Source organism: Pan paniscus, chromosome 13 (genome assembly GCF_029289425.2).
Source record: "Pan paniscus chromosome 13, NHGRI_mPanPan1-v2.0_pri, whole genome shotgun sequence".
NCBI lineage: Eukaryota > Metazoa > Chordata > Mammalia > Primates > Hominidae > Pan > Pan paniscus.
The window spans coordinates 82,088,233-82,107,197 of record NC_073262.2 but is presented as its reverse complement, the minus strand read 5'-3'; the positions used below and the strand labels follow the sequence as shown (position 1 = coordinate 82,107,197).

Genomic DNA, 18,965 nt, shown 5'->3' with positions numbered 1-18,965 from the left:
TACAAAACAAGGCAGGGAGGGTCAATTTTAGGGAGGAACTATTATCATCCTTGCTTCAAAGTTAAACTGTAAACTAAATTCCTGCCATGGTTAGCTTGGCCTACACCCAGGACTGAGTGAGGACAGCCAGCCTGTGAGAATAGAAGCAAGATGGAGTCAGCCATGTTAGATATCTCTGACTGTCTCAATCTTTGCAAAGGAGGTTTCAACACCACCTCTTCAGATAGGCCTGAGCTGACTCTTTACCATGACCAGCTTTATTTTTCTTCTTAGTGCACTTACTACTATGAGACATTATATATATTTTTTTCTTTTCTTTTCTTTTCTTTTTGAGACAGAGTCTTACTCTGTTGCCCAGGCTGGAGTGCAGTGGCAAGATCTCGGCTCACCGCAACCTCTGCCTCCCAGGTTCAAGCAATCCTCTTGCCTCAGCCCCCCTAGTAGCTGGGATTACAGGCACGTGCCACCATGCTCAGCTAATTTTTGTATTTTTAGTAGAGACGGGGTTTCACCATGTTAGCCAGGCTGGTCTTGAACTCCTGACCTCAGGTGATCCACCCACCTCGGCTTCCCAAAGTGCTGGGATTACAGGCGTGAGCCACCACGCCTGGCCACTATATATATTTTTTACATATATAATTTATATATAGTTTTATATATGTTTTGAATATATGTGCTTTGATATTTATTACATATAATAAAAGTTTATGCATTTATTATTATAATGCACATTTTTTATTTAATAAATATACTTATAAATTAAGATTTACATTTAAATTAATTAAAATACATTTGTATATATAAATCCACACACACATACACACACACACACACACACACACACACACTAATTTTCTCTCTCCCCCACTAGATGATTAATTCCACTGAGTCAGAGACTTGGTATTTTTACTGCTAACTTCCATGCCTGATATAGTGTATAGCACATAATAGGTGCTCAATCAGTAGTTGTTGAATGGATGGATGTTTATTTCCTTAGGACAAATTTCTAGAGGGAGACTTTCTTGGTGAAATGATATTAACTTCATATATTGTTTAACAACAGTTATACTACTTTTCCACTCCACCAAGCCCAGATGCCTATATTGTATCTGCCCCACTTATTGTAATTTCTAAATCTTTGCCACCTCTCAGAGGCAGAAAATGATACTTCTTAGTGGCCTTAATTAAACCAACTTAATAAACCAAGACATACATTATCAAAAACAAAAATGCAAAGAAATTTTCATCTAATATAGGGAATCAGAGACCTCCTTTTGAGTGTCCATTAATTCTTCTGGGAATCAGAGAAGACCTGAAAATTCAGAGAAAACACCTATGCAAAATTTTTCTTAAAAGAAGTTTTGAAGACTATTGTCATTTACTTTCTTAGGTACATGCAAACTTGCAACTATAGGGGAGGAAAAAATAATTTTCTCTCCTTCTGAGTTCTTGGTTGGGACCGATCCCTGTAACAAAAGACAGATTAACATGAAAACAAAGAGGTCTATTAACATGTATACCTCATGTATTGATGGGAGGTACCCAGAGAAATGAGTAAATCTCCAAGAGGTGACTTTGAATTCAGGCTTAAATACAATCTTAAGCTATAACAAAGAAGGGTGTAGGGAGGCCAGTTATGAGGAAGTAACTAGGAAAAACACAGTAAACAAGGGTAAGGTTTGTTAAGTGGATTTAAATCAGTGCCTTCTCCATTTACTAAGAGTGTCTAGAGGCTAGAGTCATTCCTTCTTTTCTTGGTAGAGTGAGGGAGACACCCCAACAGATAAGAGTTTTTTTAATAGATATATACTTCTCTTACAAAAGAGTAACCTCTACTCTGGTTTCAGAGCTTCTGTAGCTGCTACAAGGATGGCATACTCTAGGCCTGCTACACAACCATTAAAGAATCACATCAAAGCAGACTTATTTATCTGGTTCTCCACAAGACGTGCCTGTAATATTCTGTATTAGTCCATTTTCATGCTGCTGATAAAGGCAATTTATAAATGAAAGACATTTAGTGGACTTACAGTTCCACATAGCTGGAGAGGACTCACAATCATGGCAGAAGGCAAGGAGGAGCAAGTCATGTCTTACATGGATGTCAGCAGGTAAAGAGAGAGCTTGTGCAGGGAAACTCTCCTTTATATAACCATCAGATCTCGTGAGACTTATTCACTGTCACGAGAACAGCATGAGAAAGATCTGCCCGCGTGATTCAATTACCTCCCACTAGGTCCCTCCCACAACACATGGGAATTCAAGATGAGATTGGGTGGCGACACAGCCAAACCATATCATATGGTATGCTTTCTATGGCATCATGTAACTTAGATATACGAAGATATTACCATCCATTCACCTTTAGTCAACATGACAAACATTCAAGAAGGTATTTCTAAAACTAAGCATTCTTAGTCTAATATTCCTTAAAACAGAAGAGCAATAAGAGCACTGGCTCAGGGTTCAGGAAGCCTTTGTTTGAATCCATGCTCTATCATTTATTGAATGACTACGGGCAAGTTGCTTATTCTATTTAAGCCTTGGGGCTTTGTCTTTTTAAACAATTGGGGTTATCATAAGACAACATTTAGAGAGTGAAAAGCATGCCACAACCTGGGAGGTGACTTGTGATGTGTATATCTGACAAAGGACTCCTGTTCAGGCTATATTTAAAGACTTCCCATAAATCAATAATGAAAAAGCTGACAACCCGGTTTTAAAAATGGGCTAAAGATATGAACAAACGCTCACAAAATATACAATTGGCCAATAAAAAAAAGAAAAGGAGCTCATTATCACTAGCTATTGGGGAAATACAAATTAAAACCACAATAAGATACCACCACACCTCCACTAGAATGGCTAAAATCAAAAGGACTGACAATACTGATACCATGGATTAGACAAGATGTGAAACAATTGAAATTTTCATACATTGCTGATAGAAATATATATTGGTACAATCAGTTTGGAAGACTGTTTTCAGAATCTACTAAAGCTAGATATGAATATCTTGTGGCCCAATAATTCTACTATGTATATATACATAACAAAAATGAGTATTTATGTCTACCAAAAAACACTTAAAAGAATGTACATAGTAGAATTATTCAAAATGGCCAAAAACTGAAAACATTTTAAATTTTCATCAGTAGCAAAATAAATAAATAAATCGTGGCATACTCATACAATGGGATACTACCCAGCAGTGAAAAAATATCCTTCTGTCTATAATAATACAGATGAATCTTACAGACATAATGTTGAGTGAAAGAAGCCAGACACAAAAGAAATATATTGTGTGATTTCCTTATATGAAGCTTAAAAATAGATAAAACTGGTCTAAGTTAATAGAGGTGGTTATCTTTGGGGGAAATCTCAACTGGTAGGGGTTCAAGGGAGCTTCTAGGGTGGTGAAAACACTCTATATCATCAGGTGTATTGTATTTACGTGAATGTATACATACATTAAAATGTATTAAATTTATATATTTTATAGTACATGCTATATCTCAATTAAAAGAAAAAGAAAAAAGTTTAAAAGTACAGATAGTAACAGTTTCTATCTCATTATAGTGTTTGAAAAATAAATTAGATAATGACTATAAATTCTTAAAATAGTGCTTGGTCTATAGTGAGTGCTCAATTACTATGAGTGGTTGATTTGTGATTATTATTGTTACATTTACCATTATTGTAAGATATAATTGCCTGGAACAGCCATTAGGCTAGTATTTTTGCTCTGCGTAAAGCAAATTTTCAAATAATGACTGCAATACTGATTTCAGCTTTTAAGAACAATGGTTCAACCAACTTAACATTATTAGGTTTGTATAAAGGAAGTTTATTATTATAAAGTTTTTTACTTTAGTGTACAATGTTTTAACACTTAAAACTGCATTTAAGATTTTTGTTTCCTTTCAGAGTAATAAAAATTTTTTAAATTACGTTGAGGTACAAAGCATCGTTAATCTTACAAAACAATATTCTTCTGTTTTAGTGATAAAATAAATACCAATCAAATTAACAATGAGATACCATATTATGTCTGTTGGATTGGTAAAGGCAATAGATAATTAGGCTGACAAAGGCACAGGGAAGCCACGATCTTTTGTGACACTCCTAAGAGTATTCATTTGTATGACCATTCTGGAGGGCAATTTGGTATATGCATCAAAAGCTCAGAAATGTACACGATCTTTGTCCCAGCAATTTTTCTTCAAAGTTCATGTCCTGAGGAAATTATCAGATGAGTTTTCAGAGATGTCTGCATATAATGCTGTTTATATAACTGGTTTATTGAATATATGAATTCAATGAGGTACAAACATGATAGCCTATACAGCCATGTGTTGCTTAACAATGCAGATACATTCCGAGATACGCATTTTTAGGCTATTTTGTCATTGTGCAAACATCATTCAGTGTATAGTACTCACACAAATCTAGGCAGTACAGCCTACTACAGGCCTAAGCTAAATAGTTTTAGTTCCTTCTCACATTGTTAATAAAGACATACCCGAGACTGGATATTTTTTTTTTTTTTTTTTTTGAGATGCAGTCTCGCTCTATCTCCCAGTGGCACAATCTTGGCTCACTGCAACCTCTGCCTCCTGGGTTCAAGAGATTCTCCTGCCTCAGGCTCCCAAGAAGCTGGGATTACAGGCATGCGCCAACATGCCTAGCTAATTTTTTTTTTTTGTATTTTTAGTAGAGACGGGATTTCATCTTGTTGGCTAGGCTGGTCTCATACTGACCTCAAGTGATCTGCCTGCCTCAGCCTCCAAAAGTATTGGGATTACAGGTGTGAGCCACTGCGCCTGGACGAGACTAGGTAATTTATAAATGAAAGAGGTTTATTTGATTCACAGCTCAGCATGGCTGGGGAGGCCTCAGGAAACTTACCACCATGGTGGAAGGGGAAACAAACACGCCCTTCCTCACATGGTGGCAGCAAGGAGATGTGCCGAGCAAAAGGGGGAAAAAACTCTTATGAAACCATCAGATCTCATGAGAACTCACTCACAATCATGAGAACCAGCAGCATGGAGGTAATCATGCCCCCATGATTCAATTACCTCCCACCAGCTCCAGCCCATGACATACGGAGATTACGGGAACTATAATTCAAGATGAGATCTCGGTGGGGACACAGCCAAACCATATGAACTATTTAGCTCCTACGCTACACACCTATATAACAGGTTACTGTACTAAATACTGTAGGCAATTGCAACACAATAAGCATTTGTGTATCTAAACATAGGAAAGGTACCATAAAAATATTGTATAAAAGATTAAAAAATGGCATACTTGTATAGAGCATTTACCATGAATGGAACTTGTAGAGGTGGAAGTTGCTGTGGGTGAGTCAGTGAGTGAGTGGTGAATGTGAAGGCCCAGGACATTCCTATACACTTACTGTACTAGGATATTACTGTAGACTTTATAAGCACTATATGCTCAGGCTACACTAAATTTATTTTTAGAAAAATTCTTTCTTCAGCAATAAATTAACCTCAGCTTAATGTAACCTTTTTACTTTATAAACTTCAAATGTTTTTAAACTTTTGACTTTTTTGTAATAACACTTAGCTTAAAACATAAACACTGTAGAGTGCTACAAAAATTCTTTATATTCTTATTCTCTAAGCTCTTTTCTATCTTTAAATTTATTTATTTATTTAACTTTTTACACTCTTTTATTAAAGACTATGACACAAACACCCATATTAGCCTAGGCCTACACAGGGTCAGGATCATTAATGTCACTGTCCTCCACTTCCACATCTTAACCCACTGGAAGTTCTCCAGGCACAATTACACAGTGGAGCTGTCATAAATGGTAACAATGCCTTCTTCTAGAATACCTCTTGAAGAACCTGCCTGAGGCCATTTTATAGATAACTTTAATTTTTTTATAAATGGAAGGAGTACACTCTAAAATAATTATTATAAAAAGCATAGTATAGTAAATATATAAACTAGTAACACAGTCATTTATTATTAAGTATTATATACCTTACATAATTGTGTGTGCTATACTTTTATATGACTGGTAGCACAGTAGGTTTGTTCACACCAGAATCACCATAAGCACATGAGTAATGTGTTACACTACAACATCATGACAGCTACCACATCTCTAGGCAATAGGAATTTTTCAGCTCCTTTATAATCTTATCGGACCACCATTGTATATGCAGTCTATCATTGACTGAAATGTCATTATGTGACACATGACTGTACACTCTGTGGAATCTCCCTTTCTCATTCCTCAAGGACATTGTCAGATATCAGAAAGTCTGGTCCTATTTGAAACTTTAGGCTCTTATCCAATTGAACACTCCCTTTTTTCTGGCTCAGGTTGAACCATGAAAAGGGGCATGGTCTGCTCTTTCTTCCATGTTCCATGCTTTCTGTTTCTTGCTCTTTCCATTGTTAGGGATAAGAGGAGGAATTAGAGGAGAAAAAGGGGCAAATGCTTTTGTACTTAATGACAATTATGGTTGTCCTCTGAGTGGCAGATGTCCAGATGCTGTCTGACTCTCTCAGGGACAATGTGTGAATTCTTCATAAGGCTTGTTCCCTGACCTCTTACAACCCTTCCTCAGCTTGTGCCACTAAAGGTCCACACTTCAGCCTCTTGCTGCCAAGGTCCTAGTGATCAGACTTCTTATGTTGGGCACTAACAACATGATTTGAGCCAGGCCACCTTTCAAATCATCCTGTTGGCCCAAAGAAATCTTACTCAACTTTGTCATGCCAAACTGAGATTATAGGTTCTTCTCCTTCTTACCTTTCTTGCTCCAACACAATCTCCCTGCGACCACAAGTGAGGAACAAATTGCCAAGACCTGCAGTAGTCTAACTAGGGAATGAAATCCCAGTGTCCCCTTCTTACCTGTGTTTCTAGCTTTATTAGTTTGGGATTCAGAAGCTCCCAACCAGACCAGAAATTCATGACTCTAGTGAGTCCTCCCATCTTCAGACTACTTTATAAGGCCTGGACAGGTGGGTGATAGGGTGCTGGCAGCTGGACCAATTCTACTAAATTTTATAAATCCTGCAGGACTGTGTTGGGGGTTTCTGAGGAACTTTCTCTAACATACTGTAATACTAAATACCAGTTGCTTTCAATTCTCAGTTGTGTCCTTCATTGAGGCCACAGAAGTCTCGTTCGGTATCCTTTTAACATTAACAAAAGTGCAAACCAGAGATAACCAAAATATCAAAAGAAGATTGCTGAATATAGTACATTCATATAAATAAATATCATTTGGTATTAGAAATCTTAATCAAGTTCTGCATTTATTGTCATGGAAAATGTTCTTGATTTATTCCTAAGTGAAAAATATTAGTTACAGAACAGTATGTTTCTGTATATTCATATTTGCTATCATGTAAAAAATAGTGTAGAGTAATGTATACCAAAATATCATAATGCTAGTTCAAAACTATTGCCTGTGATCCAAATATTGCCTGCCACCTATTTTCATAAGTAAAATTTTACTGGATCACAGCCATGCCAGTGGCTGCTTTCCTGCTACAAAGCAGAGTTGAGTAGTTACAACAGAGACAGTATAGCCACAAAGCTTAACGTGTCTTCTGGGGCTGTACAGAAAAAGTTTACCAACTTTTATTCTAGATGATAGAATCATGAGTAATTTTAATAATTTAAAATTTTTGTCTGACTTCATATTTTAAGTTTTCTGCAGTGAGCATAAATTTATTGTATAAAATATGTATCTGTTATTAAACCACTGAATTCTGATTAGAAAATCTTATTACATAAATAAAATTAAACTCAAAAGCAAATCTTACAAGTCAAATAATAAAAATTTGATTACAGCTTTCAAAGTTCTAATTCAAAATATAGGACCTACATTGTAGGTAGAATATTAATTTTTTATTGTTTTTAAAATTAAGACCTATGTATGGACATGACTCTTCCATATGCCAAGAGGATTGGTTTCTTAAAACTTCTTTTTAGAGCTTCTGGTATGTTCTTTTTATCTTAGCATATTAGTCTTCTGAGGCTGTGTTTGAGTAATATAGTGCTAAGTTTGATGAATAAGGTGGATTAATTTGAGTAAAGATTTTGGAGTAAGAAATAAGGGTGATACATTTTGAAGACTGGTTTTCTTTACATGGCTTATGAAGTGGACATAAAAGGAGTATCAAAGAAAAGAGTTTTCAAGCATTTGGAGCTTTGGAAAATAAATGAATCAGTATGGAACTTCCCAAGGACACTACTTTGAAGAAATAAATTCACTTGGATGCATAAATTATGGATATTTGTTACAACGAACAATTCTGATGTAGCTAAGCAAATTTTCCTTCAAAATCCTGTAGGATAAAGCCTTCTAAATGTGTTTGAGTAATCAAGAAATAATTAGGACAGTCAGAAAACCTGCTAATTAACATTAGGTGAGGGAATGCTTGAAAATGGAATTCATCTTAACCAGAAGTTCCAGATGACATGCATCTTTATTAAGAGAAACAGAAGTAAACAGTACATTAATTAAACTTTCAAATACACAAAGAGGCTTTTAAAATACCAGTAAAGAATGAGGAATAATACAATGGATTTTCATAAAAATATCAAGCAATTAAGATAAGAAATAATAAGATTAGGCTTTGAAGTTTATACATTTGCATATTGAGAAAGAATGCCACTATTCAAATATATAAATATATCAGTGACTTTTCAAATTTTAGGATCTGTTTTATTGACTAGATAGTATCTATCCAATAACAGAATTTCCTAAATAGGATAAAATCATTTACACATTTCCAAAGTCAACATTTTTCCTTAATATTCTCAAAGATTAAGACTCTGGCCTATCTGAGAAAAAAAATTTAAAACATAATTTATCTGAATTTTAGACCATGTAAGTGTTAAACATACTATACATCTCAATTTTAAAAGGAAAGTGTCTGCCCTTAGTATACGTTTTAATAGTTTTAAGATATTCTCTGCCTTCTGGCTCAATTGACATCTATAATAATATCTCCCATTACACTTGTTGCCAGCTCTATGCTCAACTACCAGGTATTCACCAAGAAAACCCCAAGATTTCTAATACCTAGGTATTTCCTTATGTTTCTGCTTCCAGCCATTCACTTCCCACTCATTTTCTGCCCACTCATTTTCTTTCTTTTTTTTTTTTAATTATACTTTAAGTTTTAGGGTACATGTGCACAACGTGCAGGTTAGTTACATATGTATACATGTGCCATGTTGGTGTGCTGAACGCAGTAACTCGTCATTTAACATTAGGTATATCTCCTAATGCTATCCCTCCCCCCTCCCCCCACCCCACAACAGGCCCTAGTGTGTGATGTTCCCCTTCCTGTGTCCATGTGTTATCATTGTTCAATTCCCACCTATGAGTGAGAACATGTGGTGTTTGGTTTTTTGTCCTTGCGATAGTTTGCTGAGAATGATGGTTTCCAGCTTCATCCATGTCCCTACAAAGGACATGAACTCATCACTTTTTATGGCTGCATAGTATTCCATGGTGTATATGTGCCACATTTTCTTAATCCAGTCTATCATTGTTTGACATTTAGGTTGGTTCCAAGTCTTTGCTATTGTGAATAGTGCCACAATAAACATACATGTGCATATGTCTTTATAGAAGCATGATTTATAATCCTTTGGGTATATACCCAGTAATAGGATGGCTGGGTCAAATGGTATTTCTAGTTCTAGATCCCTGAGGAATCGCCACACTGACTTCCACAATGGTTGAACTAGTTTACAGTCCCACCAACAGTGTAAAAGTGTTCCTATTTCTCCACATCCTCTCCAGCACCTGTTGTTTCCTGACTTTTTAATGATTGCCATTCTAACTGGTGTGAGATGGTATCTCACTGTGGTTTTGATTTGCATTTCTCTGATGTCCAGTGATGATGAGCATTTTTTCATTTGTCTTTTGGCTGCATAAATGTCTTCTTTTGAGAAGTGTCTGTTCATTTCTTCACCCACTTTTTGATGGGGTTGTTTGTTTTTTTGTAAATTTGTTGGAGTTCATTGTAGATTCTGGATATTAGCCCTTTGTCAGATGAGTAGGTTGCAAATATTTTCTCCCATTCTGTAGGTTGCCTGTTCACTCTGATGGTAGTTTCTTTTGCTGTGCAGAAGCTCTTTAGTTTAATTAGATCCCATTTGTCAATTTTGTCTTTTGTTGCCATTGCTTTTGGTGTTTTAGACATGAAGTCCTTGCCCATGCCTATGTCCTGAATGGTATTGCCTAGGTTTTCTTCTAGGGTTTTTATGGTTTTAGATCTAACATTTAAGTCTTTAATCCATCTTGAATTAATTTTTGTATAAGGTGTAAGGAAGGGATCCAGTTTCAGCTTTCTACATATGGCTAGCCAGTTTTCCCAGCACCATTTATTAAATAGGGAATCCTTTCCCCATTTCTTGTTTTTGTCAGGTTTGTCAAAGATCAGATGGTTGTAGATATGCGGCATTATTTCTGAGGGCTCTGTTCTGTTCCATTGGTCTATATCTCTGTTTTGGTACCAGTACCATGCTGTTTTGGTTACTGTAGCCTTGTAGTATAGTTTGAAGTCAGGTAGCATGATGCCTCCAGCTTTGTTCTTTTGGCTTAGGATTGACATGGCGATGCGGGCTCTTTTTTGGTTCCATATGAACTTTAAAGTAGTATTTTCCAATTCTGTGAAGAAAGTCATTGGTAGCTCAATGGGGATGGCATTGAATCTATAAATTACCTTGGGCAGTATGGCCATTTTCACGATATTGATTCTTCCTACCCATGAGCATGGAATGTTCTTCCATTTGTTTGTATCCTCTTTTATTTCATTGAGCAGTGGTTTCTAGTTCTCCTTGAAGAGGTCCTTCATGTCCCTTGTAAATTGGATTCCTAGGTATTTTATTCTCTTTGAAGCAATTGTGAATGGGAGTTCACTCATGATTTGGTTCTCTGTTTGTCTGTTATTGGTGTATAAGAATGCTTGTGATTTTTGCACATTGATTTTGTATCCTGAGACTTTGCTGAAGTTGCCTATCAGCTTAAGGAGATTTTGAGCTGAGATGATGGCCTTCTCACTCATTTTCAACCCTATTCTATGCTTATCCAAATCTGACCTTCAAAACCTTAAAAATGTCACTTCTTTAACGAAAGATGTCTCATTCTTCCCAAGCAGAAGTAATCATTTTCTGCTCTATGCTCTCACGCCTCTTACCAGTTTCTGTTGTAAATTAGAGATCTTTGAATGACTGTCTCATTTCCTCCTGCTATGCTGTAATTTTCTTATAGTCCATACTTACTTTATTTACTATTCTCTTTAGTGTCTAGCACATTGTCAGCAATTAACATATTGTTAATATGTACTTGTTAATTCATAAATTACCCCTTTGAAAACAAGATATGAAAAGGAAATCTTTTTCTTAAAGAAATAGGAACAGAGAGAAAATATATAATTTTATACATCTTCTCAATATAACCTAAATCAAATGATTGTTGAACAGGATAGATATTTTCACTTATGCCAAATAAATATACTTTAAAAGCTAACCTACAATTGTAAAACAAAGCAACTGCTATTTCACATCTAGGGTGACTGTTGTGTACTTTTATATCACTAGTGATATATTAAGTCCTCCTTTTGTGCTGAAATATTAGTGTACCACAGACTGATCAGTTAGAGAAAACATCATGCTCATTTATGCCACTTACTAATCTGTGGGACATTATTGAATTTTGAAAAGGCTCAGTTTCCTCATCTTTAAGATAGGAATAATCATTTTGAGCCTTACCTATTTCACAAGTTTTCTGTGAGAGCTAATAAGACAATGTAAGTGATAGCACTTTGTAAACTGTAAAGTTCTATATAAATTTAAGGGTTTATGAGGGACATTAGTATAAGGGACATTATTAGTAATATGAGAGAATGCTGTCAATGGCTGAAACAGATCAGATTCTTTTAGATCAAATTCATATGAAATGCTTGAAGCAAGGAAAGATTTTAGTATGTAATAACTTTAATTTTCATCACAAGGAACTGAGTAATTCCAAATATTAAGATTACTGAATTATTTTGCTGCTTTATGAGTTCTGTAAGATTGCAAATTCAATCTGAGGGATCCTTATAGATGAGAGGGTTCCAGGCCTAAAATATTCTCCAATCTAATTTGCTGACTATTACCAATTAGGAAGAATCATTTTATGTCCTTCTCTCACACTATAGAGGTCAGTTTAATAAAAGTCTAAGACCTTTTCCATCATATTTTTTGTCATCCTGAAGTTTTAGTACAGTCACTGAAAGGGAATATGGAATGTGCAACCTAAGAATAAAAAAGGATCTCAGTATTCATTTATTCTAAGTAACACCCAGATTTGGAATCCCTCCATAGCACCCTCTAGCTGTGTCTAGTCTCAACCTGAATGGATCCAACTCAAAAAAAAAAAAAAAGGATGGAAATCAACTGTTGATTCCTAAATCAATTTGGCTTTTCTTTATATAATATTTTAGTAGAAATATGATCTCCCATCATTTGCAATGTGTTCTAAAAGCTTAGGTTTACCCATATACAGAACCTTGTAACATACACACAGAAACACACACCACATTGCTGTTGCCTAGTCTCTCCTTCCCTCTTAGTCTTCTAGGCCAATGGTATACAATTCCAAATTAGCTAGGGCAATTAGCAAATATATTCTCGGATTTAATTCCCTTTCTGTCTTTATGAGAGTTAATCAGCATATCTATAGACATTTTCTAAGAGTACCAGCTCTACTAGGATTAAATGTGTGATGGATTTTGCTGTTGCTTACAAAGCCCCAGTTTGTTTCCCAAAGGAGTCACTGAACAGAGCCTGTCTTGAATAGCAAATGAACTTCAATGAGTTAGATTCTGTTAAAGTCACTCTGACTCTCATAGCCTGCACATGGGCCTTGAGGATTATAAGCATTTAGTAGCTACATGATCAAACTGCCAAAATGTCTTTAAATGACTTGGCTAATCTTCATACTGTGCTTATGGTTAATGTCATTATTTAAAACTTTTGATTTAGACTGGTGGTAATTAATAAGGATAATGAATGGAAGCTTGGTCTCTTATATTTTGGATAAATTGCATTGCCATCCACAGAGCAGCAAAAACTTAACTAATCATAATCAAAATTAACCATGTTTCTTCTATCCCACAATCCACAGTTAAAATTTTAACTTGGTATAAAAATTAAGTTTAACTTATCTCTGTCATAATGAAACATAAGTAGTCAAATGAAACTAACATGGCCTACTGGCTTCTTTCATGTTACCTTCATATCATGTAATTGTATCAGAGGATAGGTGGTTTTGTTTAATAATAAAGATTTCCTTGTAGAGTAATTTACGACTCAAGGATGTCAGACAGAAAGTTACCTGCTCCAACCGGGAGAACAAAGTCATTTTTCCTAAGTCATCCTTATCTTGGGATGACCTAACATGGAAACTGACGGCATAGTGTTCTGTTCGATTTAAACGTAGAGGTTGATTTCACCTCTATAAACTGAAATCTATGCTGCAATAAAAACTTCACATAAGAATCAAATTTCTATTTTTAATTCATCTATGGTGATTTATCTTTGTTTATATGATATATGAGGCTTCAATACGATCTCTCTGTGTTTCTCTTAGAAGATAAAGGGAAGTTAAAAGCCAGCAGTTCCAGTCAGCCATCAAGCTCTGAAAGTGGCTCATTTCTCCTCAAATCTGGCACAACACCCCTGCCACCTGGAGCAGCCACTTCTCCCTCCAAGAGCACAAATGGAGCTCCCGGTACTGTTGTTGAATCAGAAGAAGAAAAAGCCAAAAAATTACTTTATTGTTCACTATGCAAAGTGGCTGTGAACTCCCTGTCACAGCTAGAGGCACACAACACAGGTTAGCAGCTATCTTTTGCATTTAAATAATGTTTATAACAAAACCCAACTTTTCCCATCAGAATACCGTATCTTTTGTTGTTCAGACCTTAGGTTTGTTCCATGCTTCTCTACTTTTTTGATTCAAAAGAGTGATTTTAGAAAAGTATGATCATATGACTTTGGAACTAGCAAGACAAAAGCAGTTTGGAGATCAAACTTGTTCTATTCTTTATTTTCTTAAAAACATCTAATACTGTCCAAAACTCATTTTGATGAAGTGACAGAGATGAAGATAAATATTTATGCACAATGTTCACTGCAATACACTTAAAAGAGAAAAAAATGGAAACAACCTAAAGCCCACCAGTAGGGAAATACTGAATATAGTAACCCAATATGATACATGTTAATCAGCCATTAAAACATAATGATCAGAAAATATGTACATGATTTGCTATGTGAAATTTTCAGGATATTTAATTAGTATGATCCCCATTTTGAAAACTGTTTTTAGTACATTAAAAAAAAGAATCTGACAAGAAATACCCTAAAATGATAATAGTGGTTACCTCTGAGTAGTGAAAATATGAGTCATCTTTATTTTCTTAAGTTTCTCTATATTTTCTTTATTAGATACGCTTACATTTTTCCATTTTTTACAATAACATGTTAAATTTAAAATCAGCATTAAAGTGATCATTCTAAAAAAAGCATTGGGAATTTTAGCCTGCAGGTAAACTTCTCAAGGATAAGAAAACAAAGAGCTTTATATAATTCTTGGATAGCTATTTAATATGTGTCTCTTTCTGTCTTAGGATCTAAACACAAGACCATGGTTGAAGCTCGTAATGGGGCTGGTCCAATTAAATCCTATCCTAGACCTGGATCAAGATTAAAGATGCAGAATGGCAGTAAGGGGTCAGGACTACAGAACAAGACATTTCATTGTGAAATCTGTGATGTTCATGTTAATTCAGAAATTCAACTCAAACAGGTAACGTATCCTGAATTAGTAAACATTATTGTTTTAGGTCACCACTTGACTGTGTATCTTCTCATCTATAGAATGGTTTTTACCGTGCTCACAGTTAAAGTTGACTAACTTTTGTAGGATGCAGACCATATGCAACATATAGGTGCTACATGGAAGAAAAAGTCAGTATGAAATATCTGAGCATCTACTGTTACTATATGTCAGGTTCCAGGCTAGATGTTGGAGAGATAGGAACAGTAGTCACTGGAGCCTACAGTTGAGCAGGAGCTTCTGGTAAGGTAAGATGTTAAGCCTATCTTCCAAAGGCTCAAAATCTGATTAGAGAGACTCATCAGTAACAGTGGTAATACCAGGCAAAATCTGATAAGGGCTATAGAGAACAGGAGGGGGACAGAGGGGCATTACAATTGAAGGAGGACTAAGTCTTAATTTAGAAATCATAATGATTTTACCCACACCGTCGTGGAACTATGGACCTAGAGTTGGCAATGGAGAAAATAGCTACCTAGAAATACGTTTTACATGGAATAAGACTCACATTTCAGTCCAGCTAATGCATCAAACTTTTTTCAGCACATTTCTAGCCGAAGGCATAAAGATCGAGTTGCAGGGAAACCACTGAAGCCAAAATACAGCCCTTACAACAAACTCCAGCGGAGCCCGAGTATTCTAGCAGTAAGTTTACCTCACCTGCTCACCTGTTTTGTGGGGCAGCCTTGCTGGGTTGGGCAGCCACCGTGGGCAAGGAGGGCATAGAGTCTAATGGTCATGAAAGGTTTCAAATTTAAATAGCCCTCATAGACAGAAGTTTTAGAATGAACCGCTTAGTTCCTGCTATAGGGCAACTTACTTAGAAAACAGAAACTGAACCTCTTTAAGAGCTAATATTTTACTCTTTACCAAGTTGTTTTCAAAAGACTATCCTCTTTAGCATATAAAGTAAAGGCTCAAGAACAAGGACAAGTGACGCCTAAGGAATCCTGGAATGCTGAACCTGGAAAGAGGGATTTCTTTCATAAAACAAAAATCCATCCATTTAATTTAATATCCTCATGCTTTCTGTTTTTTTTTATTATTATTATTTGGCATGAGAAGGTAAAGCAGTGTCTGTATCGTGTGCTCTCTCCATTCTAGCAGGCATGTTGGTAATTAGCCTGTTTTACCTGCTCTCAATATGTGCTATTTTCAGTGTCTTTGCAAAAACACCTAGGGACTCCAGCAATAAGTGTCATATAAATACCAAGATGGATAGATTTCACAATCTCCCTGGGACTGGGCCCAGTGCAGTGTTCAGTCTGAGGATGAAGCTGAGCTTGTCCAGCTGGAGGCAATTCTGAGATTACCTTCCAGCTTCTCCAAAGCCTCTGTCTGATGCTGCAAGCAGGTGTTACCTGCATTAAGCAAATCCAGCTTGCAATGCTCCTCCTGATTGCAAGAGAGAGAAATTAAGGATTGATTTCTTCACAGGAGGATTCCATCCTGGCATTCCGTTAAATAGAGAGTTTCTACCCACTTACAATCATTCTCAACAACAGAAATTTGATTTAGCTGTGATTTTTCAAGGACTACTCATTAAGTAGCCAGTGAGAGAGGTGTGAACTGACTGTTTTCTTGACTCTTCAGGGTCCCTAAAGTCCTGAACTCATTACCTAACCTCAATGCAGCTTATCTAAGAGAAGGGAAAGATCACACGTACTCTCAAAAAACAAAACAAAACTCTCTAGGTCTCGTCATGGTTTACGACAAGCCTGAATTTTGCATTGAACTTCATCATCTAAGCAGGAAACTTCTGGGCATGTTTTTTTTCCTGGTGAGCAGCAGCATAAAATAGCTTTAGAATTTATTCAGAGGCCTTTCCCTGTGCCCTAGCACACAGGAGCAAAGACCACCAAATAAAAGAAAGCTATGCCATGAGCCACTGAAACCAGCATTGTGAAAAGAATCATTTCTTGACTTCTGAGAGTGAAGATTTTCAAAATTTAAGACTTCTTAATGTTGATGTTTTACTTATGAAAAGATGCCTGTGGTGCTGTTATTCAAAAACAGGATCTCCACCCCATTCATGGTTTTCTCCCTCCCTTAGGCAAAACTTGCATTCCAGAAAGATATGATGAAGCCTTTGGCCCCAGCCTTCCTGTCCTCACCTCTCGCAGCGGCGGCAGCCGTGTCCTCAGCGCTGTCACTCCCACCCCGGCCCTCTGCCTCGCTCTTCCAGGCTCCAGCCATTCCTCCAGCTCTTCTGAGGCCTGGGCATGGGCCCATCCGCGCCACTCCTGCCTCCATCCTCTTTGCTCCGTACTAACGTCTGCAAACCCCAAGACGTTTGAGGCCAGTAGGAAGTTGAGAAAGAAAGCCACAAGGATTCAGCAATGTAAGCAGTTTGTGTTGCAGTACCCCCATTCACCCACAAAATGCAGCCCACCACCCAGCTCCCCAATTCCAAAGAGAAACACATCACTAGATTCACGAGGGCTTTTAGAGACTGCTCCTATAATTGAGGAATCTGAGCAGCATAGGCTTTAAAATCTCCCTATTTCCTCCCCCACCCTACCGCGTTCAATTTGTGTATCTCAGATATTTGATTTCTTGAGCATGTATTGGTCAGAAAGAAAAAGAAAGAAAATCATTCTCTATTTTTCCATGGGTATGATCTGGCTTAAAACAATATGGAATATTTTCCTGACAGACTTGAAAACTAGGATCTTCCTCAGATGTCTGTAAATAACTCTGGTATCCAACTGGGTGTATTCTAGTGTGGAACAAAAAACAATGAACACAAGTGCTTACTTGTGGATACTATCTTACCAACGGATCACAAAGTTCTCTTTTTGGTGTACTGTTGTTGACAGGGATTGTGTACTGTTTCGACCCAAGTACTGTTGTATCCTGTGTAGTACTAGATCTGTATCTCTTGTCTGAATTAAACATTTTTAGTTGCTGTGTAAATGTTAGGAAGCAAAGTAGCTTTGAATTTTCTCTTTAAGAGAATAAAAGATAAAATAATGTATTTTCTTTATTTCACATTTTATTTGGAGATATTTAAATGAAATAGAAAGCCATATAACATAGCTATAATTACTACCTGTTTGCTATTTTTGTTTAACTTATTTTGTAGCTTCCTCACTGGTTTGTGTTGCTAAGCAAACGTATACAAACAGAAAAAGAGCTTCCTAAATTGCACATTTTTGCACCTCTTGTGCATTCTGCAAGAAGACAATGAATCCATGTATTTCTATATAAGTATCTTCATTTTTAACCTGTTTTCATTTGTAATGATGCTACATAATTTTGTGGCTCCCTAATGCAATAATGTACAGAAGATAAAAAAATTTATAATTGAACAATTTGTCTTTCTGTTCGCTGAATATATTGCAGGTCATGCTCCCATGCCCCCCTTTCTAAGCCGATATCAACAAGACTGGAATGTTTGTGATATCAGGGGCAAGAGTTATCATAAAACAACAAAATAGAGTGGACTCTTTTAGAGCATCTATATCTGCAACCTGTAAATGGTAAAATGTCTGTGTATTTTTTTAAATGTACCTTTTCAATAAAAGTACAAAAAATAAAATCTGTTTGTATTTTCAATGTTTTTTTTCTCCTGAGACACCTCCAATTTGAAATCATCTGATGAAAGATTTTTAGTAGGTGCAAAGATTGCTTCTTACATAGCATTTTTAGCTCTTGTTTGCAGCATATTTATTTGTCATGTTTATTCATTACTGTTCACAGCATCTGCATGAGGTGAAATTTTACTGCCATTTTCTCTCTGAATCTCTAAGAAGTTGGGCCAAAGTTGTTGAGTCACCCAAAATCACAGTAGCAGCCTGCAAAAAACTTTGGACTCGGATTTTTTTAAACTTACTGTGGGCCCTCTAAATCTCTAGTTCATCTTTTATTGGTGTCCATGGCATTTATGATCTCTTTTCAGAGAATTTTATTCCACTTCTCCTCCTTTGCCTTCTCCAATCAGCACATCCTTCTTTTCTTCCACCTCATTCTGTTGCTTTTAAGTACAAAGATCAATATATCACTGTGTGTTCTGGTAAATTATTGCTGCTTACAAGACTGCTCTAAAACTTAGTA

At 36.2% G+C, this 18,965-nt stretch overlaps 1 protein-coding gene across 9 annotated transcripts in view; it reads left to right on the top strand.

Moving 5' to 3' along the window:
* Positions 1–18,450, top strand: part of ZNF385B (zinc finger protein 385B) — a 421,128-nt gene extending 402,678 nt beyond the window's left edge. For all 9 annotated transcript variants that reach the window (XM_034954598.2, XM_034954595.2, XM_034954594.2 and 6 more), the window contains 4 exons: positions 13,659–13,904; positions 14,701–14,879; positions 15,453–15,554; positions 16,963–18,450. In XM_034954598.2, coding sequence (XP_034810489.1) covers positions 13,659–13,904; positions 14,701–14,879; positions 15,453–15,554; positions 16,963–17,181 — 746 coding nt within the window. In that variant the 3' untranslated portion in view covers positions 17,182–18,450. The remainder of the gene's footprint in view (positions 1–13,658; positions 13,905–14,700; positions 14,880–15,452; positions 15,555–16,962) is intronic.
* Positions 18,451–18,965: the final 515 nt, after the last annotated feature.